General features: G+C 40.1%; 1 protein-coding gene across 1 annotated transcript in view; it reads right to left on the reverse strand.

The window, feature by feature from the left end:
* phactr4b (phosphatase and actin regulator 4b) overlaps window positions 1–24184 on the reverse strand; it is an 81262-nt gene extending 57078 nt beyond the window's left edge. Inside the window, exons 1-3 of the mRNA XM_062991355.1 lie at window positions 24096–24184; window positions 2988–3088; window positions 1896–1940 (exon numbers count right to left, since the gene is read on the reverse strand). Coding sequence (XP_062847425.1) covers window positions 1896–1908 — 13 coding nt within the window. The 5' untranslated portion in view covers window positions 1909–1940; window positions 2988–3088; window positions 24096–24184. The remainder of the gene's footprint in view (window positions 1–1895; window positions 1941–2987; window positions 3089–24095) is intronic.
* Between the last annotated feature and the right edge of the window lie 283 nt (window positions 24185–24467).

The following is a 24467-nucleotide window of genomic DNA, read 5'->3' on the forward strand; positions in this document are numbered from 1 at the left end:
TCAAACACTCACAGCTGGTGGGTTTTAGTACAGCTGCGACCTGGAAAAACTGAGCTGTAGTTGATTTGCTTTATGAAATGAACTGAGCAACTATTTGAGCAAATACTGACATAATGTAGGAATGTGAGTTTCATCCACAGGAATAAAACTGGACAGATGCATATTTTATTAAACTTTTATTTATTTTTTTTGTTTTATCACCACTTTATCCTGGTCAGGGTAGCGATGGGTCTGGTTTCCCCAGAATCACTGGGCACAATGCAGTAACACACCATAGACGGACAGGACAGTAATAAAACACAGCACTGGGGATTCCAGTGGTAATGGGCTATCATATTTACCGATGCGCCTTAGCACCTAGCAAAATTGACTGTTTTGAATATAGAACATCTTTCCAATTTGGCTTTACATTAATATTGTTTGTTTATTAGGATTTTAACGTCATGTTTTACACTTTGGTTACATTCATGACAGGAACGGTAGTTACTCATTACACAAGGTTCATCAATTCACAAGGTCATATCAAACACAGTCTTGGACAATTTAGTATCTCCAATTCACCTCACTTGCACGTCTTTGGACATGCAAATGTTAGTTTAGAATAATGTTAATTTCTTCTCAAGCTCATTAAAACAAGCAAAGAATGCTTTAGAAACTACAGTTTATTACTAAGCATTACTTGTGTGTCTTTGTGTGTGTGAGTAAAACAAGGTAAATGTTAATCTTGGTTTAAATTTTGTTGCATGCAAGTCCAAGCTTTCAACAGTAACTTAAGTGTTGTATAATAAATAAATAATAAAAACAATTTATGGTTGATGGCACTTCACAAAGTTGCCAGGTAGGGGATTTTCCAGCCAAATGTATTTATGTGAGGATACTTTCATTATTTGTATTATTCATTTATTTATTTAATGTTGGATTTGTTTTAAAATTTCATTTCAGTTTTTTTTTACACAATAAACATTATTTGGCATAGTTTGTACCTACCTCAGAAATAAAAGGACATTCATTACTTAGATAAATAAAAGATAAGCACAAATACAGTATTTTATTTTATTTTTAAAGAGAAATAATAAAAGAAACTTTGTCATAATTTGTCTTCAATTTCATTTTGTTAAAAAAAAAAAAATTGGGAAAAAAATCATATCGTGAATCCAGTATCGTTAATCGTATCGCATCATGGGTAGAGTGTATCGTTACATCCCTAATATTTATACATTTTCTTTTTAGGCCAAAAAAAAAAAAGAATTCCTCCATATATTTCCTGTAGATTAGGTTGTGCTATAAAGCAAAATACCAAAAGTGGTCTGTAATATTTACTGCTAAATGAGATGTATAATTATGCATAGAAGGAAAATACACAAAATCAACCTCGACTCCACAGTTAAAATGTCAAAAATATCTTTAAATTTAGTTACCAAATAGCATAACTGAAGGCACTCGCTTTACACACCAAGCATGTCTTGGCTTTCTGAAAACATTTACAGCAAGGGCAAACACATGCATATTTAACGTTTGTTTAAACTACTCATTTAATTAAAAAAATGTCATCCAAGAGCTTTACAATGATGCACCAACTCCGACTTAACTTCAATTCTTCCATATCAGAACCTAACAAACTGTCTGTGCTATAACAAGTACACAAGATAAACTAAAATGAGATTTTCCCATTATAAATGTTATGATATTGCCCAGTGTACTGCATTGCTTATTATATATGCGCAAATCCTGCCTTAATTACCTGTTTATCTCCACAGAGCCCAACACAAACATATTATGCTAATGTAATACTCAAGGTCAATGATCAAGTGAAACATTCAAGCAGCTCTGCAGCCGTTTAGTGACACAGGAATTCAAACCAGTAGAGGGCGCAACAATATATAATAATCACTCACCACGATTTTCCATTACAGAAGCGGAACCAAACCACTGAGTAGATCCTGAGGATACAAAGAAAGAAGTAAATCAATTGAATAATTATGCAAGTAGGGACACAATTCTTCAAGATTTCATATTTAAGATACTGAAATAGACTAGATGGTCAAAAGTATGTGGACAGTAGTTGACATTGGGTATTAATATGAAGCTGCCAACTTACGTCATTAGCTGTAAGTGGGTAAAAAGTCTTATTTTTTGGAGTTTTTTTTTTTTTTTTTTTTTTTTTTTTTTTTTACTTTTGCCAGTTAGAGCTTTGGGCTATCAACTGAAAGGTTGAGAGTTCGAATCCCAGCTCTGCCATGCAGAACAAGGCCCTTAACCCTTTCTCCTCCAGGGGCGCCGTACGATAGCTGACCCTGCGGTCTGACCCCAGCTTCCAAACAAGCTGGTATATGCGATAAGAGAATTTAGTTGTATTGTACACCTGTATACACCGATCAACCATAACATTAACCTTGTTTCTACACTCACTGTCCATTCTATCAGCTCCACTTACCATATAGAAGCACTTTGTAGTTCTACAATTACTGACTGTAGTCCATCTGCTTCTCTGCATGCTTTGTTAGCCCCCTTTCATGCTGAATGGTCAGGACCCTCCCAGGACCACCACAGATCAGGTATTATTTGGGTGGTGGGTGACACTGATCAGACACAGCAATGCTGATGGAGTTTTTAAACACCTCACTGTCACTGCTGGACTGAGAATAGTCCACCAACCAAAAATATTCAGCCAACAGCGCCCCGTGGGCAGCGTCCTGTGACCACTGATTAAGGTCTAGAAGATGACCAACTCAAACAGCAGCAGTAGATGAGTGATCGTCTCTGACTTTACATCTACAGGGTGAACTAACTATGTAGGAGTGTCTAATAGAGTGGACAGTGAGTGGACACGGTGACGATGTGTCTGATCCACTCATACCAGCACAACACACACTAACAGACCACCACCATGTTAGTGTCACTGCAGTGCTGAGAATGATCCACCACCTAAATAATAGGACTTACTCCGACATGACTGGTAAAAGAAACAACTGACAATGTATACGTACAAGATCGAAGGTCATTGGCCTTGTAAGGAGGTGGTCGTCCTCAGTTTGTCCAAATCAGTTTTAAAGCAGTTAAGGTACATGAGCTCTCCTCTGCTGATTAACTGTATGGGACAAAGGGAAAAGATTTATTAGCAAGGACTGATAGCCTCTTAGAACAGACCTGACATAACCAGATTATAAGAGTCCTTGATAAAATAAGACACGATAAAATACACCCACAAAGACAAAACATCATCTTCTAGTGTTATTAGCACCTTAGAATTTCTGAATAACCCAATAATAATTCTGCTGCTGGGGGATCCCTGGTTGCAGTCGAGGTGGGTATATAGCTGCTCACGCCTCCTCCGACCCACCTGCAGCCCTTAGCGGAACCCTTTTTCACCTATGTATTCTGCACAGGCGCCTCTCTGTCTGCCCATCAGGGTCCTGAAGACCCCACCCACATAGTCCGGTCCCCTTTCTGTTCCAGCATGACTGTGCACCACATGGTTTGACCAATTTGGTGTGGAGAAACTCTGTGGTGCACCCAAAGCCCTGATCCATGTCCAGCTGGACACCTTTGGGAAAACTAATATTTTGTGCAAGCCAGGCCTTCTCATCCATCATTGGTGTCTGACCCTCCAAATGCTCTTTTGATTGAAGGGCACAAATTCCCAAAGACACATCCAAAGTCTTGTGAAAATGCTTCCAAGAAGAGTGGAAGCTATGTCAGCCATAGGCAAGGGGGCACTTTTATATGAATATGATTGAATATGAATATTGAATATGACTGTGTAACAAGCTTATGGTCAGGCGTTAATATACTTTATAGCTTCTATAATGTATGAGGGGCTAATATGGTTTATCAGTTTGTGCTGTACTACCTGAGTGACAAGAGGCAGAAATGGATAGATATAAAAGAATAATTATGTTGCTGTGTGAGTGTGCTATACAGTGAAAGTGAGAAATGCTTCTGAATATCTCCTAAGGCATGACAATCGATGGGAGTGAAGCTGTAGACAGCAGTACTTTTCAGACCATCTTTTCTCACAGCTTTAGATATTAAAGACGGGAGACTGTTAAAAACAGCATGCTGCATACATGTTTAAACACATTGTAATATTTAATGTGTAAGAACATTTTAGCTGACTAATGTACCGTTATACAAACACTTATGATGCTGACGTGCGGATCCAGCAGAGTCTACAGCGATAAAGACAGTGGTGGGAATTGTACAGCTTATTTTTAGTGTGCTAGTTTGAGCAGCTCTGCTAAATTGACGCCATTTTACAGAGAAAATGAAGGTCAAGCTATAAGAGGACAGATCCGGGTACATGCGTTCCAGCTACTAGGTGCCTCTGCTGGGGTGAGGTTCTATACACAAGGTATACATAATGAGTACATGTACATAATGAATATATACAAGAGATATTAGGGTTGGGCGATATTGCCGATTTTCATACCGTCATACCGTCTTCATAAAATACCGCGGTATACAGTATTACCGCGGGGGGGGGTTAATACTGTATACTGACGCCTCTCTGTTACTAATGGGTCGTTCGCGAACGATCCGATTCTATTGAACGGCTCTTTCAAATGAACCGAGTCGCATCTCTGGGAACCGTTATATACAGTGTATCACAAAAGTGAGTACACCCCTCACATTTCTGCAAATATTTCATTATATCTTTTCATGGGACAACACTATAGACATGAAACTTGGATATAACTTAGAGTAGTCAGTGTACAGCTTGTATAGCAGTGTAGATTTACTGTCTTCTGAAAATAACTCAACACACAGCCATTAATGTCTAAATAGCTGGCAACATAAGTGAGTACACCCCACAGTGAACATGTCCAAATTGTGTCCAAATTGTGTCCAAATGTGTCGTTGTCCCTCCCTGTTGTCATGTGTCAAGGTCCCAGGTGTAAATGGGGAGCAGGGCTGTTAAATTTGGTGTTTTGGGTACAATTCTCTCATACTGGCCACTGGATATTCAACATGGCACCTCATGGCAAAGAACTCTCTGAGGATGTGAGAAATAGAATTGTTGCTCTCCACAAAGATGGCCTGGGCTATAAGAAGATTGCTAACACCCTAAAACTGAGCTACAGCATGGTGGCCAAGGTCATACAGCGGTTTTCCAGGACAGGTTCCACTCGGAAAATTCTTCGCCAGGGTCGACCAAAGAAGTTGAGTCCACATGTTCGGCGTCATATCCAGAGGTTGGCTTTAAAAAATAGACACATGAGTGCTGCCAGCATTGCTGCAGAGGTTGAAGACGTGGGAGGTCAGCCTGTCAGTGCTCAGACCATACGCCGCACACTGCATCAACTCGGTCTGCATGGTCGTCATCCCAGAAGGAAGCTGACGCACAAGAAAGCCCGCAAACAGTTTGCTGAAGACAAGCAGTCCAAGAACATGGATTACTGGAATGCCCTGTGGTCTGACGAGACCAAGATAAACTTGTTTGGCTCAGATGGTGTCCAGCATGTGTGGCGGCGCCCTGGTGAGAAGTACCAAGACAACTGTATCTTGCCTACAGTCAAGCATGGTGGTGGTAGCATCATGGTCTTGGGCTGCATGAGTGTTGCTGGCACTGGGGAGCTGCGGTTCATTGAGGGAAACATGAATTTCAACATGTACTGTGACATTCTGAAACAGAGCATGATCCCCTCCCTTCGAAAACTGGGCCTCATGGCAGTTTTCAAACAGGATAATGACCCCAAACACACCTCCAAGATGACAACTGCCTTGCTGAGGAAGCTGAAGGTAAAGGTGATGGACTAAACCCAATTGAGCACCTGTGGCGCATCCTCAAGTGGAAGGTGGAGGAGTTCAAGGTGTCTAACATCCACCAGCTCCATGATGTCATCATGGAGGAGTGGAAGAGGATTCCAGTAGCAACCTGTGCAGCTCTGGTGAATTCCATGCTCAGGAGGGTTAAGGCAGTGCTGGATAATAATGGTGGTCACACAAAATATTGACACTTTGGGCACAATTTGGACATGTTCACTGTGGGGTGTACTCACTTATGTTGCCAGCCATTTAGACATTAATGGCTGTGTGTTGAGTTATTTTCAGAAGACAGTAAATCTACACTGCTATACAAGCTGTACACTGACTACTCTAAGTTATATCCAAGTTTTATTTCTATAGTGTTGTCCCATGAAAAGATATAATCAAATATTTGCAAAAATGTGAGGGGTGTACTCACTTTTGTGATACACTGTATATGTTTTATATGTTCTTTTCATTTCTGCGCCGTTCTTATTGGCTGTAATACACCAATTCTGCTTCACATCAGTACGGAGAATTAACCAGTCATAATGAAAGCTGTTTATTGTCGGAATTCAAATCCGAAATCCGAGTATCGCGAAGAGTGAGCGCGACACACACACACACACAGATAATATTATATTGTATAAACTTGCAAAAAAGTGTGTTTTTTGCAAGTTCGGGCTTGCCAGTGAATGTAACCGTATTCGGTACACAGATGTGATGACATGCCAGCACGTTGTGCCACCCCATCCCATGGTTTTGAATGGCAAGATACTAACTGTTAGCTTAGCAAGCAAAAACCGATGGAACAAGTAGAGCGTTTGAATAACCTGCCTTATAATAAGTCATTGACTTAGAATCCTCTTTACTGAGGCAGCTGCCTATGTAGGCAGTAAGACAGCAAGGCAGCTCACTAGGTGTTTGAACACACCCTATCTAGAGCGCTCCCTAGCTTTTGTGTCATCACCTCAAAAAGTGAGCACCTCCACAACCAATCAGTGAGCTCAAACCACCTACAACAATGGCACTTCACATTTTTAAAATACCGTCACCATTTTTAAATACCGCGGTATACCGTAATACCGTCATACCACCCAACCCTAATGTATATACACAATATGGCCAAAAGTGTGTAGCCAGTAGCCACAACCATTTCTAATGATATATAAATTTAAGGGCATAGCCACACACTCTCCACAGAGAAATGCTGGCAGTAGAATGGGTGGTACTAAATAACTGAGGCATTTTAAACATGGCTGTTATAGGATGCCAGCCCTGCTAAAAGTCAGTTTGTAAAATGATAGACAATCCACAGTCAACTGTTAGTGCTATTATTGTGAAATGTAGGCATATAGACGCAACAGTAGCATAGTCACCACAGACTGACAGAGCAGTCACAGAGTTCTAAAACTGCAAAGTGCAAAAAACGTTGTCCATTCCTACAACGTTCCAAACTGCATCTGAAATCAGAGCATTACAAAATGGGTTTTGCCCAGTTTCATGGGTGAGCAGCTGCACACAAACCAAGGGTAACCATGCACAATGGCAAGCCATGTCGGCTGGAGTGGTATAAATCATTCTACTGCTGGACTCTGGAGCAGTACAAATGTACTCTGAAGTGAGAATTCACACTTCACTATTTGGCAATTGGATGGATTATTGGCAGATGCCAAACAAACTGTACCTACAAAAAGGGAAATGTGCAGCATTGTTTTGCAGTTTGTACCTACCTCAGAAATAAAAGGACATTCATTATTTAGATAAATAAATGATAAGCACAAATACAGTATTTTATTATTTTAAAGATAAATAATAAAAGGAAACTGTCATAATTTGTCTTTAATTTCATTTTGTTTAAAAAAATCAGGAAAAAAATCGTTCAGTCTCGTGAATCGCATTGCATCGTGGGTAGAGTGTATCTTTACATCCCTAGTAAATATACATGAGAAGTTTTGTCATGTATTATTTACAGTTCCTTTTACAAGTTTAAAAGGTGAAACGTGTTGCCAGGTCACATAATTTCACACAATCCTAGAATGATTTAAGATTTAATTCTGACTTTAATTTTACCATGTTTTATTTGGTATAATTATCACAATAAAAAATACAAAAATGAAGATTAAGATTAGATTGCTGAAGTGAGTCTCTGTATTAGTACTTACGACAGTGGTAGCTGAGCGGTTTAGCTACTGGAATAGTAATCAGAAGGTTGCCGGTTTAAGCCAAGTTGCCACTGTTGGGCATTTGAGCTACATTCTTAACCCTCAATTGCTCAAACAGTAAAAGTCATACTTGGAAGCTGCTTTGAATAAAAGTGTCTGCTAAATGCAGTAAATGTTAAATACTCAATATGGCAGATACTTGAGGATTAGATACGAGTATCTGCAGGGAAAATAGTATGTGTGCCTCTTACATAGATAACTCTTATCGCAATGACCCATCTAGTAAACACATTTAACACAAGATTTAACGTTAGCGTTGAAAGGCTTAGGCAGGCAAAACCTTGGAAAAATGTTTGAGGTTTTAGCCACCAAAATAATCCTAGCACTGCAGAATACTTCCTCAAAATTACATGTTCCGTCAAAGTGTGAGTCGACCGCATCTAATACCATGAGAAAGAATAGAAACTAGAGAAGGCAATAAAACACAATGTTTCCAGAAAATAAAAAGTATGTACCTCTAGATCAGCCAAGTTATTATAAGTAAGATTTAATTTAATTTAAGGGTCTGTTTGGTTAGGCAGTGAACATGCTGGTGTCAGAGCTGCTGAATTCTACTTTTGTATTGGGATTGTGTACGTTGTCTACACCAGAATGATGATATCCGGTGCCAAAAATAAAGATGCCACTTTCCGTTAGCATACAGAGGATATACACCAATGAAGCATAACATTATGACCACCTTCCCAATATTGTGTTGGTCCCCCTTTTGCTGCCAAAACAGCCCTGACTCATCGACACATGGACTCCACTAGACCCCTGAAGGTGTGCTGTGGTATCTGGCACCAAGATGTTAGCAGCAGATCCTTTAACTCCTGTAAGTTGTGAGGTGGGGCCTCCGTGGGTCAGACTTGTTTATCCAGCACATCCCACAGATGATCAATTGGATTGAGATCTGGGAAATTTGGAGGCTAAGTCAGGGTGCACATGGTCTGCAACAATGCTTAGGTAGATGGTACGTGTCAATGTAACATCCACATGGATGGTGGAACCCAAGGTTTCCCAGCAGAACATTGCCCGATGCATCACACTGCCTCTGCCGGCTTGCCTTAGTGCATCCTGGTGCCATGTGTTCACCAGGTAAGTGACGCACACGCACCCGGCCATCCACATGATGTAAAAGAAACGTGATTAATCAGACCAGGCCACCTTCTTCCACTGCTCCATGGTCCAGTTCCGATGCATGCTCACGTGCCAATTGTTGGTGCTTTCGGTGGTGGACAGGGGTCAGCATGGGCACCCTGACTGGTCTGCGGCTATGCAGCCCCATACACAACAAACTGCAATGCACGGTGTATTTTGACACCTTTCTATCAGAACAAGCATTAACTTCTTCAGCAATTTGAGCTACAGTAGCTCAAAATCAAACCTAAACTTTTACTTAAAGTCCAGAAAACCAGACCAGCCCAGATAAGTGCTATAACTTTGGGCACATTGAAAAAGACACTTGGAAGAGTTAAAGGTATAAGAGGAAGAAGATGGCCAACAACAACATGGATGGATACAATTGGAAAAACAATGAACAAGCTTTAGTAACACATATTTAAGGTGGGTTTGGCCTAAAAAGAAGTATAACTACATTGAAAAGAACCTGATGTCCACTGATTAAGGATTGGTGATGTGGGCTGTTTATTAGTACAAAAGGAACCTCGTTAAGGTACACTGCATTATGGACTCTGTGAAACAACCAGACCTTTAAAATCATTGCTCAAGAGAAGATCTTGGACAATGAGTGATTTGGGTATTTTGAATATTTTAGATTTGGATTTCCTGAAAACAAAAGGTTAATCCTCTTCACTGGTATAACCGTAACCCTTTTATTTTAGGAACTCATAGTTAGCAGATAACAACCCAGTCACCACAACCCGTCACATCACAAACGGCTTTGTCAAAAATCCACCTTTGTTTATCGGGCTACTGATACATACTTCCATTTTTATTCTTCCTTATTTCAGGGCTTACAGACATATTCTGTACAAACGTGTCCCGAAAATCAGCAGCTAGATTTGTTTCTGCTGATAAAAGGCAGAGAATAAACTCTATGAACTCTGTAGTAAAACACAGGTTTTTAATGAGGTTAAGGTCAGAGGACTGGGAACGGCCAGAGCAAAAGCTTGCTCCTGTGCTCACCTTAGCATTTTGTGTGGATTTGAAATGAGTTTGATCACTGTCATGCTAGAAGATCCATCCATATCCTAGTTTTAGCTTTTTGTTAAAGGCAGATCATCCAGGATTCTGGACAAATATCCTTAAAACATAAAATATGCTCCCCTTAGTTAGTATTTATTTATTAGGATTTTTAACGTCATGTTTTACACACTTTGGACTGTGGGAGGAAACCGAAACACCCAAAGAAAACCCACACAGACAGGGGGGTCCCTTATTTAGTAATGAGAATAAGGTTTCTTTTTTTGTATCAACATCATTCTATCTTTCTGTTAGGAGCCATTTGTGTCTCAGTTGAAGTCAACATTCCATTAGTGTTTATTAAACTCAACAAAATTACATTTGTAGTTAGATGAAGAAATATCACTGCACCCTGGATCGCACTAAACTTTTGTACTTCTTAAGTGTTTCATCTCTTCTGTTTACATATCAGTATTTGCAAATTTGCACATGGCGCTACTGCACTAATCACACCAGCACAACAATAATGTATGTATATATTGTATATTATCCACTATACTTATATACTCTCATCTATTTATTATCATTCATTTAGCCCTTGTAGTTAATCGATTTAGCCACTGTAGTCACCTTGTAAATATATAGTAGTCTATACACTGTACAACCATTACCTGTTTACTGTTTTTAATATATGCACCTTTACTTATCTGGTCACTACTGCACTTTTTACTGTATTATATGTAAATAATCTCTATCTTGCACTTCTGGTTAGATGCTCCTGCATTTCGTTGGCTTTGTACTTGTACTATGCACAATGACAATAAAGTTGAATCTAATCTAATCTAATCTAAGAAAAGCTTTTTAATGACACTCCATTCAGATAGTTTCTGGAATGGATGTTTTATCTCTTTGTACATTTGGAGACTTGGTGACTCCAACATGGTGCCACCTTATGCCAAGTTCACACTACACAACTTTCCAAATTGTCAGGTCGCTGTACAGTTCACACTACACGACTGGATCTCTTGTAATCAGGAGTCTTTAGGTCTGCGTGGCTTTCACACTACATGACTGATCGGCGCTACACGATCTATCACCAACTGGAATCGCAGGCGAGTCTATCTGGTCTCCCAAACTATGTTTTGTCACGAAAACACACGCAAGAAGTGACGAGGGGTTTAATGATGATGTCCAAAAATGCACGTCAACAAGACGCGAGTGATCAAAGTTTGTGCTCTGATGTGCAGCGTAAAATCAAGTAGGAAAAATAAATGAATCTGAGTGGACTTGGCTACATGGCCAGGATGGATTGTTCTACGGTATAGTGAGTTGGAGGTTAATAAATATTTTTTGCAATGCAACATTTCTGTTATGTTTTGTAGAGAACGATAAGGTCAGACAACTTGAGTGTCCCTGTTCCACCTTTTTACAACTCCTCCCCTGCGTTTCCCCTCACCCCGTATCTTGTGTTCTCATTGGCTGTTCGACACCACACTCATTGTCAGTCGGCTGACTCACATCCAGATATCTAGCAAGCTAGATATTTCTTTTCGAAGCCGCTCGGCTCGAGTTGTTGAGTAGTTCATACACAGCGATCGAGAGCCGAATTTCGATCGCCGAGCCGGCAAATCTAGCGCCGACCAGTCAGCAAGCAAAAAAAATCGTGTGATGTGAACTAGGCATTATGCAAATGTTTGACCGTGATACATTTCACCTTTGTGTTACTGGGGCCAAAATAAGTTCTCTTGCAGGAATTCAATTAAAGTTTTACATGCTTTACACATTATCAAATTTTAACAGATTGACTGATTTATGAAACTCAATACACTTATTTCATTTGCGTATTGTTGATTATTTCCATTTTGATACATGACAGGAATTTGGCCTGTGTGAAACTGCATGTTTATTTTAGAGTGAAATAGAAACTTATGAATGAGTAACTAAGAGTTCCTGAATATCCAGGTGAATATCAAGATGTCAAGCAAATAAAAGCAATGAAATCTTTTTTGACCTTTATTTAATTAACAACAGTACAAAGACATGCTATTTAAAGCTTTGAATTATAAACTGTATTAGGTTTATATAAGCTTATTGGAAATTTGATGGCTGCAACACAAAAAATATGGGATAAGGCCTGTTCATCAATGCGTTACATAATCCTCAGTTTAACAACCTGATGTAATTGTTTGGGATCTAAAGAAACCAAGTGTAGCTGTAAAACATCTTTCCAGTTTTTGCTTCATACAACACATCCTCTGCTCAACAGTCTGAGGTCTGTTTTTTTTTTGTATACTGCACCTCCAATGCACCACCTGTTTTCAGTGTGACACTGGTCTGGACTTTACCTGCACTCTGTTATTTAAGTCATGCTTGGTAACACATGTGCATGTGGTTTGGCATTGTCTTGTTGAAACACGCATGAGACTAAAACATGTAGCCTTGAGACTGTCCAAGAGACTGCACAATATTAGTTATAACGTCCTCGTACAATTCTTTGCTCTTCTTTTTCTCTGTGCTCAGTGTGTAGTTTTACCTCATTTTAACTGGTTGCAATTGTGATTTCTCTCTGCACCTGTTATTTACCACTGCTAAGTTGAAGTACAAATTAAAGGAGCATAACATGAATAAAATCAAATTATAACCCCAAATTAGAAAAAGTTTGTTTGTCAACAAATGTGTGAGAAAATGATTGAAATGTTTAAATACAATGTACAGTAACTGGAAACTGGAAAGTAAAGGTACTAAGTAAAACGGCAAAATACAGTCGCTAATCTGTTGTTTTTTTATCTGAACTTACATATTATTTGTTTCTATGCTACATTTCCAATATATGTTTTGTGTATATTATATTGACTCGTGACTTGACTCGGACTCTAGCCTAAACACTCGTGACTTGACTCGGACTCTAGCCTAAACACTCATGACTTGACTCGGACTCTAGCCTAAACACTCGTGACTTGACTCGGACTCGAATTTTGTGACTTGAACATATCTACCTTGCCTAGGATGCCAAAATTCAGCCCTCTGTCCAGCAATAGAAAATCCAGTAAAGACAAAATGGATTATGGAGGTGACATCTTATTGTTGTCTTCATAAGAGCACGTGTGAATTGTCTCACTGATTCCAAGCTTTTTAGTCCATGGGACATTTCACAAGCCTCAATAAGTGATGAAAAACATTGTGAAATATCAGGAAGCAGTACACAGACTTGGTTCCAGACTTCAGCAGCCTGACTGCAACATTAAGACAAAACACCGAGTTGATGGACCAAAGACAGAACAGTGGCAACATCCTGACAGAACTCAGATGTCAGTGTTACTGTCAATCTGCTCACACCAGGCGCCCAGTGTGTATGAGCTGTGGTGAGTCAAACACTGGGACATGGAAGAATGCATAAATGACTTCCTATAAAGTGTCTGAGTGTGAGAAATATGCATCAAGTGAAACAATACAATGACCAGACTACAACATTTATGAACATGATCAGTGTTAATGTACATCATAAAGAAACATTAAAACCACCTCCTTGTTTCTACACTCACTGTCCATTTTATCAGCTCCACTTACCATATAGAAGCACTTTGTAGTTCTACAATTACTGACTGTAGTAAATCTGTTTTGTTGCTACATGCTTTGTTAGCCCCCTTTCATGCTGTTCTTCAATGGTCAGGACTCTCACAGGACCACTACAGAGTAGGTATTATTTAGGTGGTGGATGATCCTTAGCACTGCAGTGACACTGACATGGTGGTGGTGTGTTAGTGTGTGTTGTGCTGGTATGAGTGGATCAGACACAGCAGCGCTGATGGAGTTTTTAAACACCTCTGTCACTGCTGGACTGAGAATAGTCCACCAACCAAAAATATATCCAGCCAACAGCACCCCGTGGGCAGCGTCCTGTGACCACTGATGAAGGTCTAGATGATGACCAACGCAAACAGCAGCAATAGATGAGCGATCGTCTTTGACTTTACATCTAGAAGGTGGACCAACTAGGTAGGAATGTCTGATAGAGTGGACAGTGAGTGGACACGGTATTTAAAAACTCCAGCAGCGCTTCTGTGTCTGATCCACTCATACCAGCCCAACACACACTAACACCACCACCATGTCAGTGTCACTGCAGTGCTGAGAATAATATAATAATATCTGCGCTGTGGTGGCCTTGTGGGGGTCCTGACCATTGAAGAACAGGGTGAAAGCAGGCTAAAAAGGTATGTAGAGAAACAGATGGACTACAGTCAGTAACTGTAGAGCTACAAAGTGCTTCTATATGGTAAGTGGAGCTGATAACATGGACAGTGAGTGTAGAAACAAGGAGGTGGTTTTAATGTTATGGCTGATGTACATGGTCATATTCCCTCCTATATAGAGCCTCAGACACACATATACTCATTACAGCAAACCCAAGGATAGGAAGTGTGAAAATGGGATGCAACTGACCTAGTTCCTTTTTGAATATTAACTCCTTACAAAATGTCACGCACCAATTAAAATGCACTGTTAAAAAGAGACCTACAGAGAACAAAGCACAGTGATACTGTAAATTAAACAGAGAAAACGAAACAGTGTTCCCGTGCTGAATGACTGCAGGCTCATAAATGCTCAAAATTCAGGAACTGAAACACTGTTTCTTTGCAATGAATACTAATAAAGGGTTCTCTTTCCAAATGCTAGAACGCTTTTCTGACAACGATATTATATTACAACCCCAAATCAGAAAAAGTTGGGACAGTATGGAAAATGCAGATAAAATAAAAACAGTGTTTCTTACATTTACTTTGACTTTTATTTAATTGCAGACAGTTTGAACCTGAGATATTTCATGTTTTGTCTGCTCAACTTTATTTCATGTGTTAATATACCTCCATTCCTGCGTTTCAGGTCTGCAACACATTCCAAAAAAAGTTGGGACGGGGGCAATTTAGGGCTAGTAATGAGGTAAAAAAAACTAAATTATGATGTGATTCCAAACAGGTGATTGTCAACAGGTGATTGTAATCGTGGTTTGGTACAAAAGCAGCATCCAGGAAAGTCTGAGTCTTTGATGAATAAAGATGATCAGAGGATCTCCAGTTTGTCAACAAATGTGTGAGAAAATGATTAAAATGTTTACAAACAATGTACCTCAAAGAAAGATTGGAAGGGATTTGCATATTTCTCCCTCTACAGTGCAAAATATCATTCAACCATTCAAGGAATCAGGAGGAATTTCAGTGCGTAAAGGCCAAGAACGCAAGCTTAAGCTGAACGCCCGTGATCTTCGATCCTTCAGACGGCACTGCATCAAAAACCGCCACTCAACAATAGCTGATATAACCACATGGGTGAGGGATTACTCTGGCAAACCTTTGTTAAGCACTACAATACAGAGTTACATGCACAAATGCCACTTAAATCTTTACTGTGCAAAAAAGAAGCCTTATGTTAACCATGTCCAGAAGCGGCATCGACAGTGGAAATGTGTATTGTGGTCAGATGAATCAGCATTCCAGATCTTTTTTTTTTTTTTTAAAAGGACAGCGTGTGCTCCGGACCAAAGACAAAAAGAACCATCCAGACGGTTATTAGCAACAAGTCCAATAGCCAGGGTCTGTCGTGGTATGGGACTGTGTCAGTGCCCTTGGCAAAGGTCATTAACACTTCTGTGATGCAGCATTATCGCAGAAAAGTACATTGAGATCTTAGAGCAACATGTGCTGCCTTCAAGACGTCATCTTTTCCAGGGACGTTCATGCATTTTTAACAAGACAATGCAAAAACACATGCTGCACACATTAAAGGCACCGCTGTGGAAGAAGAGGGTACGGGTACTGGACTGGCCTGTCTGCAGTCCTGACCTGTCCCCAATAGAGAATGTGTGGACAATTTTAAAACAAAAAATGCAACAACAACGACCCCGTACTGTTGCACATCTTAAGACGTGTTTGCAGGAAGAATGAGACAAAATAAAAGCTGAAACACTAAATCACTTGGTATCCTCGGTGCCAAAACATATTTTAAGTGTGGTGAAAAGGAATGGCAACATTACAAAGTGGTAAATGCTTTACTGTCCCAAATTTTTTTTAAATGTGTTGCAGGCCTGAAATGCAGGAATGGATGTTTATTAATAAATAAAATGAAGTTGAGCAGATAAAACATGAAATATCTCAGGTTCATCCTGTCTGCAATCAAATAAAAGTCAAAGTAAATTTACGAAACGCTGTGTTTTTTTTATTATTTGCTTTTTCTTTTCTTTTCTTTAATGCATTTTCTCCCCTTTTCCTCCCCCTTTAGCGCGTCCAATTGCCCAATTGCGTCACGCTTCCTTTCCGCCTATGCCTGCTCTGACCGAGGAGATCAAAGCTAACCCACGCCCCCTCCGACACGTGGGCAGCAAGCTGTATACATCTTATCACCCACACATTGACGAGTGTTGTGCCACCTAGCGTTGTTTACAGAGAGACACACCCTAAGAGCACTCTTTCCTCATCTCTGTGTAGGCGTCTCTAATCAGCCAGCAGAGGTCATAATTGCACCAGTCTGACAGAGAGAGACCCATACCCGGCTTAGTCCTGCCCAGCTGAACAACAGGCCAATCGTTGTTCATGTGACCACTCAGCCTCGGCCGGCAAGGCAGAATTGAGATTCTCTACAATGTATTTGAGATGCCAGCTCTGGTTCCACCGTGTGTTTTTACCACTGCGCCACCTGAGTGGCATATTATTTGCTTTATCCATGCCATCATAGGTTTGATAAAGAACAGCACATTGTTATAACTTTGAATGCATTTCGTTTCCTGAGGGGCTTCATTAAAACTGAATTAAAAAATTAATCCAGACAGCCGCGATCAAATCTGCTGGGTGATTTTGGCCTTGGGTGGCACAGTGGCTCGGTGGGTAGCACTGTCGCCTCTCAGCAAAAAGGTCCTGGGTTCGATCCCCAGACGTGGTGGTCCGGGTCCTTTCTGTGCGGAGTTTGCATGTTCTCCCCGTGTCTGCGTGGGTTTTCTTTCAGGAGCTCTGGTTTCCTCCCCCAGTCCAAAAACATGCAGTCAGGTTAATTGGAGACACTGAACTGCCCTATAGGTGAATGGGTGTGTATGTGTGTGTGTATGTGTGTCTGCCCTGAGATGGACTGGCGCCCCGTCCAGGGTGTTACTGTGTGCCTTATACAAAATATACAAAATCCTGTACCAACATCTAATAAGTGTACCTTAATGGTTTGGGGAAACAGCCAGAAAATCATCTGCAAACAATGTCAGCACAAGTGGAAATTAAGTCAGCTAGTATACAGTCATCAGTTTTACAGTGTACAGTTGTTTCTTGCAAGAAAGGAGATGCAGTAAAATGCAGTATACACTGCAAACGTGAAACCTTGTTAGGAAAATGGTGCAAAGGTGGCACATAAATCCCTGACATGACACACTTTTAATTACACATAATGGGCCTTTTTACTCATCTAAAGAAAGGACTAGTCACTCTACAAAACTAAAATCCCACTAACAAGTATTTCCTGATCAAAAATTACAGGGGAAGCGAGATCTTATTAACATACTGTGCCAATGGATCTAACAGGTCAAACCATACAATATACACCGATCAGCCATAACATTAAAACCACCTCCTTGTTCCTACACTCACTGTCCATTTTATCAGCTCCACTTAAAATATAGAAGCACTTTGTAGTTCTACAATTACTGACTGTAGTCCATCTGTTTCTCTGCATGCTTTGTTAGCCTCCTTTCATGCTGTTCTTCAATGGTCAGGACCCCCACAGGACCACTACAGAGCAGGTATTATTTAGGTGGTGGATCATTCTCAGCACTGCAGTGACACTGACATGGTGGTGGTGTGTTAGTGTGTGTTGTGCTGGTATTAGTGGATAAAACACAGCAGCGCTGCAGGAGTTTTTAAACACCTCACTGTCACTGCTGGACTAAGAATAGACCACCAACCAAAAATATATCCAGTCAACAGCACCCTGTGGGCAGCGTCCTGCGACCACTGATGAAGGTCTAGAAGATGACCAACTCAAACAGCAGCAATAGATGAGCGATCGTCTCTGACTTTACATCTACAAGGTGGACCAACTAGGTAGGAGTGTCTAATAGAGTGGACATGGTATTTAAAAACTCCAGCAGTGCTGCTGTGTCTGATCCACTCATACCAGCACAACACACACTAACACATCACCACCATGTCATTGTCACTGCAGTGCTGAGAATGATCCAACACCCAAATAATAACTGTGGGGGTCTTGACCATTGAAGAACAGCATGAAAAGGGGCTAACAAAGCATGCAGAGAAACAGACAGACTACAGCCAGTAATTGTAGAACTACAAGGTGCTTCTATATGGTAAGTGGAGCTGATAAAATGGACAGTGAGTGTACAAACCAGGAGGTGGTTTTAATGTTATGGCTGATCAGTGTAGGTATATTGAATGATGTGGTACAGTGAGAAAACCAGTGGCAGACGTTTCTACTATCAAGATACTCTGAAACCTCAATGAAACCTCAAAATACATTGAAACAGCTTGGATGCTTCAGTAAGCTAAGCACACATGAAAGCGGTTTTACTTCCTCGCATTAGGCTGCGGTATCATAATGCTCCCGTCTCCAGACACAAACATTATAAATATGAAAGGGTATTGGCAAATTTTAATACTTTTCCATCCACAGTTCTTTTGCAACTAATCTTCTGTAATATAACAGCGGTGAAGCTGGACACAATTAAAAAACGAAGGCATGAGGCTCACTTTCACTGTCTTTAAATAGCATCCTCTTCTTCATAAACTTAAACTTCAGATTTAGTTTTAAAATACAAAGAAATGTATATTTTTACATGCTTAAAGCCAGTAATAAGTATAAACTTCACAACTCCACATTGTCCTGCCCAATAATAGGAAACGCACTTAAAAAGCTAACCCTATTCATACTCACAAACCTTAGTCCAAAAGTAAGACTTCACTTCACATCACTGGGTAGTACGTTTTGATCCAGGGTCTTTGTGGGGTGTGTGAAGAGGGGCCTGCAGCCTTCTTTATCTATCTCCTGCACACTGATCTTCACATAGATCACCTACACAACCTTTGTCCAATCTAGAATGAGCAGACAACAGCATTCGCTCCAATTCTGGGCCAAATATAACGTCATGGCTGTGCCTGTCCCAGAAAAGCTCGGCTCACCACAGGGACATGTGGCCCAGTTTATTAGGAGTTCAAAATGCTGCTCTCCGCTGTCCTTTCTAAACTTTCTAGTCCTTATCACTCTTTACCTGAGATCCGGTAGCTGACTTGTAAGACAAGTCCTGAGAGAAGCTATAAACCCTGCAAGCACTGGATAATGCAATACAGTATTCCATCAGCAGCACAAGCAAGAAACAAGATACACTTGGGCATTGGGTGCATTGGAAAGAATTAAGACATGGGTCAACCTCAAAACACTGACATTTTATTTTATTTATTTTCTGAGCCCACAGGAATCTACCATGTTTACACTATAAGGAATACAGGGTTTTTGAGAGCATGTACTGTATACACCGATCAGCCATAACATTAAAACCACCTCCTTGTTTCTACACTCACTGTCCATTTTATCAGCTCCACTTACTGTAGTCCATCTGTTTCTCTAGATATTTTTTTTAGCCTGCTTTCACCCTGTTCTTCAATGGTCAGGACCCCCACAGGACCACTACAGAGCAGGTATTATTTAGGTGGTGGATCATTCTCATCACTGCAGTGATACTGACATGGTGGTGGTGTGTTAGTGTGTGTTGTGCCGGTATGAGTGGATAAGACACAGCAGCGCTGCTGGAGTTTTTAAATACTGTGTCCACTCTATTAGACACTCCTACCTAGTTGGTCCACCTTGTAGATGTAAAGTCAGAGACGATCGCTCATCTATTGCCGCTGTTTAAGTTGGTCATCTTCTAGACACAGGTCACAGAACGCTGCCCATGGGGCGCTGTTGGCTGGATGTTTTGATGATGTGGACTATTCTCAGTCCAGCAGTGACAGTGAGGTCTTGGTTTTAATGTTATGGCTGATTGGTGTATACAGCAACTGGTTAGAGGGATGCTAGAACAGGAAGTCCAGGTCAGATTTAGGTTATAAGTGCATTGAACTTGCTTTAATTAAATACTTTAAACAACTTAGTTTCCTTAGTGCTTTCTGGTATTTCCAAATTAACTGTAATAGGAAGATACAATAAAATAAAGACCAAATCTTACAGAACACACACATTTACATCAACGCATGCTTTAAGTCTGGGTATTAACCCGTGTAGCATGGGCACCTGTCAAGGAGAACTCGCATTGGTGCCGACAGCAGCTTTATGTAATCGGTTGCTTTAGCTTTACACCATTCTAGATTACTAAGAGTTATTCAACATATAACATATAACGCATTTACATTTGCGGCATTTAGTGGATGCTTTCTTTATCCAGAGTGACTAACAATTATGACAGGGGCCTAATGGTGGCAATTTAACAATGGTGGGGCTTGAACCAGCAACCTTCTGATTGCTAGTCCAGTTTCTTAATCACTGAGCTACCACTGCCCAGAGGCAAGTGTTTGTTTGTTTATTTATTAGGATTTTAACTTAATGTTTTACACTTTTGGTTACATTCATGACAGGAACGGTAGTTACTCATTACACAAGATTCATCAGTTATATCGAACAGTCATGGACAATTTAGTGTCGCCAATTCACCTCACTTGCATGTATTTGGATTGTGGGAGGAAACCCATGCAGACACAGGGAGAACATGCAAACTCCACACAGAAAGGACCTGGACCGCCCCACCCGGGGATCGAACCCAGGACCTTCTTGTTATAGTGGCACATAAAGGACAGTGCTACCCACTTAGCCACCATGCCGCCAATTGTAATAGGAAGAACAATAAAATAAAGACCAAATCTTAGAGAACACACACATTTACATCACTGCATGCTTTAAGTCTGGGTATTAACCTGTGTAGCATGGGCACCTGTCAAGAAGAACGCCAGGTGCCAGATCACAAAGCTTCAGAAAAAAATGGCTCGCATTGTTGCCGACAGCAGCTTTATGTAATCGCTTGCTTTAGCTTTACACCATTCTAGATTACTAAGAGTTATTTAACATATAATTGGTACATTTTACATCTGCTGCATTTAGTGGATGCTTTCTTTATCCAGAGTGAGTTACAATTATGACTGAATACAATCTGAGCAATTGAGTGTTAAGGGCTTGCTCAGGGGCCCAACTGTGATGGTCTTGGACCGGCAACCTTCTGATTACTAGTCCAGTTTCTTAATCACTGAGCTATCACTGCCCAGAGGCAATAATTTAACTAATTTAACTAATTTAAGAATTGTATAATTTAGGAGTGGGTATGTGCAGGACATAGACACTTGCAATACAGCCAACTGAAATACACAATGCTACAAACAATGCTACAAACTGTTAGACTCTCTCAGACACAGCTAGTTACATTAAACTAAAGACAAAAGACAACATATATCAACTTTCTGTTCCTTAACTACAGTATTTTAATGTCCAGCTGTGGTACAAGCAAATAATTACCTTCAAACACGACTTTTACGATAGAGAGAACGAATGCCTTCAGTCTTTTTTAAATGTTTGTTGGGTAGCCAGAGGAGACGGTATATGGTAGCAAGCCAGGGTGTGACGTCACATTCCCAAGACCCATAGCCAGCGTGAACACTTCAATTTAGACTACTATTAGATCTGTCTTTTATGAGACAGAGATGGATCACCACATTAAGTTAGGCTGACAGGAATGATCTATTAGTGACGTAGCAGGATCAATTAAATCGCTTTGTCTTGTAAGACACAAATTGCAGTCTTTGACTGGGCAAGTGCTACATCTTGAGATAAGGCATGCACATACAGGACAATCAGCTATACAGCTTGTACAGGTAGTGATGCATTATAGTTTTTACTGTTCATTTGTTTATGACTGATCTCCTTACAAACACTGATCTTATTACATACATCTCAGTACCTGCCGCACTGCTTCCGGAGCAGTACCATCTAGTAGGGCTGGGTGGTATGATGGTGCATTCGGTATGCCTTGTCTTTGATTCCTCATACCATATGGATTTTTTAAAATACAGCCATACCGTAGCATATCTAATACAACAGCTGTAAGCTTTAATACGCAGCAAATCATATAATATTCCTCTACAAACAGTCGAATGAAGCTTTCAGAGCAATAATTAAAACAGTGGATTGCAGGATGTTTTAAGGGGTGAAAATACTTCAGGTCAGTTGCTAAACCAACGTTATAAGCAAACTGGAAGCGGAGATATATAAAGTCGTCCACTTTTCTACAACAGACCTGGGGTCAAGTTGTACAGAGGAGTTTGCAAACGTTGTTTTATTTGTTAAAGTCAGAGCCAAGGATAATTGTACAATACTTAAATATTAAATAAACAATAAAAATTTTATTTATTGCAACAGTTTCACGCGTACTGATTCCATCATATATTGTGTCATTCTGTGGGGCCAAGCAAAGCGTATAGTATTCAAAACCTTCATTATATACATGGTGAAGTTTTGTTTGTTTGTTTATTTATTTATTAGGATTTTAACGTCATGTTTTACACTTTGGTTACATTCATGACAGGAACGGTAGTTACTCATTACACAAGGTTCATCAGTTCACAAGGTTATATCGAACACAGTCATGGACAATTTAGTATCTTCAGTTCACCTCACTTGCATGTCTTTGGACTGTGGGAGGAAACCGGAAAACCATATGTGCTACAATTATTGACAGCCCTGCTTTTAATAGTTTGTACAACCTCCCTTTGCTAGTAAAACAACATTTAGTTGTCTCATCTCATCTTATTTACATTCTGCAGAACCTATTTAACCTCTATTTAATGCCAGTTTGTAGTTGTAGCCAGTTACAGTGCAAGTAATTGAGGAGTAAGGACCTTGCTCACAGGGCCAACACTGGTGTTAGGGCTTTAACCAGCAATTTTCCAATTACTAGTCCAGTACCTTAACCGCTGAGCTCTATAAGGTAGGAGAATACAGTTTGTTTGTTTGTTTATTAGAATTTTAACGTCATGTTTTACACTTACATTCATGACAGAAAGGGTAGTTAATTATTACACAAGATTCATCAGTTTAAAAGGTTATATCGAAAACATGTCATGGACAATTTTGTATCTCCAATTAACCTGACTTGCACGTCTTTGGATTGTGGGAGGAAACCGGAGCTCCCGGAGGAAACCCACACAGACACGGGGAGAACATGCCAACTCCACACAGAAAGGACCCGGACCGCCCGACCTGGCGATCGAACCCAGGACCTTCTTGCTGTGCCGCACACGTGGTGAAATTAAAACTTTTTATATTCTATGCACTCATGACAGTAGAATAAGCCACAGACATATAAAAAGTCTCAGTAATACAAAAAAAAAAAAAAAAAAAAAACATACCGTGATATACCGTGAAACCGTCAAATACCGTGATACAAATTTTTGGTCATACCGCCCAGCCCTACCATGATCTAGCCATTCGCTATCCCAGCATCATTTTACTATTACACCCCCAACGCAGCATGATGCTCAGTTATATATAAAATCTCAGTTATATTTACATTATTGAATATATTTATACATTTAATACATCACGTGATCAAACAAATGAATGCATCTGATGCACGTAGAGCAATTCTGCAGCTCCATTGTATCATTTAAAGCAAAAGCCTTTGTGATTCACAGGCATCAGTGCATCAGTGCAAAATAAATCTGTCCCAAGTTAAAAATCCACGTTCACATAAAAAGCTCTGCACAAATACATGCAACAGAAATCACTTCCCCTTAAAAGTGCTGAATTTCTGCTGAATCCAGCTCTGTAAGTTTCATTGTAACAGACGCGGGCTGCACACCATCATTTTATTCTTTACAGCACAAAGCTGCTTTTTCTGTCTTTATTTAGCGCAAGTGATTAATTTAAGCAATGCTCTAATTAATACAAATATAACATACAATTTATATTTCTTACCTCATGCAAAGAGCGATATGTTTTCTTATTAAAATTCTTCAGTTGTATCGCAGACAAGTCCTCAATCAGAGCAACACAGCCACTACTCTGCCACTCATTTTTGTCCAGCCCCTATTGAAACTTTTTTTAAAGGTACCGGAAATCAGCCGCTATGCTCAGTGGTATTTGTAGTTCTAATTGGATTCAATGCTGCTGTTAAACTAAGGCGAATACACTTCAGTACCCATGAAGCTTTGCAAAGGAAACCGAGCCCCGCGCAGTGTTAAATTTCTACCGTTATCTGCATGAGTCGTTTACAGGAATAACAGGATAACGGTACTGCTAATGTTATCTTATATGTGTACATAATTATCCAGACAGGGTGGCATTAAA

Source organism: Trichomycterus rosablanca, chromosome 3 (assembly GCF_030014385.1).
Source record: "Trichomycterus rosablanca isolate fTriRos1 chromosome 3, fTriRos1.hap1, whole genome shotgun sequence".
Taxonomy (NCBI): domain Eukaryota; kingdom Metazoa; phylum Chordata; class Actinopteri; order Siluriformes; family Trichomycteridae; genus Trichomycterus; species Trichomycterus rosablanca.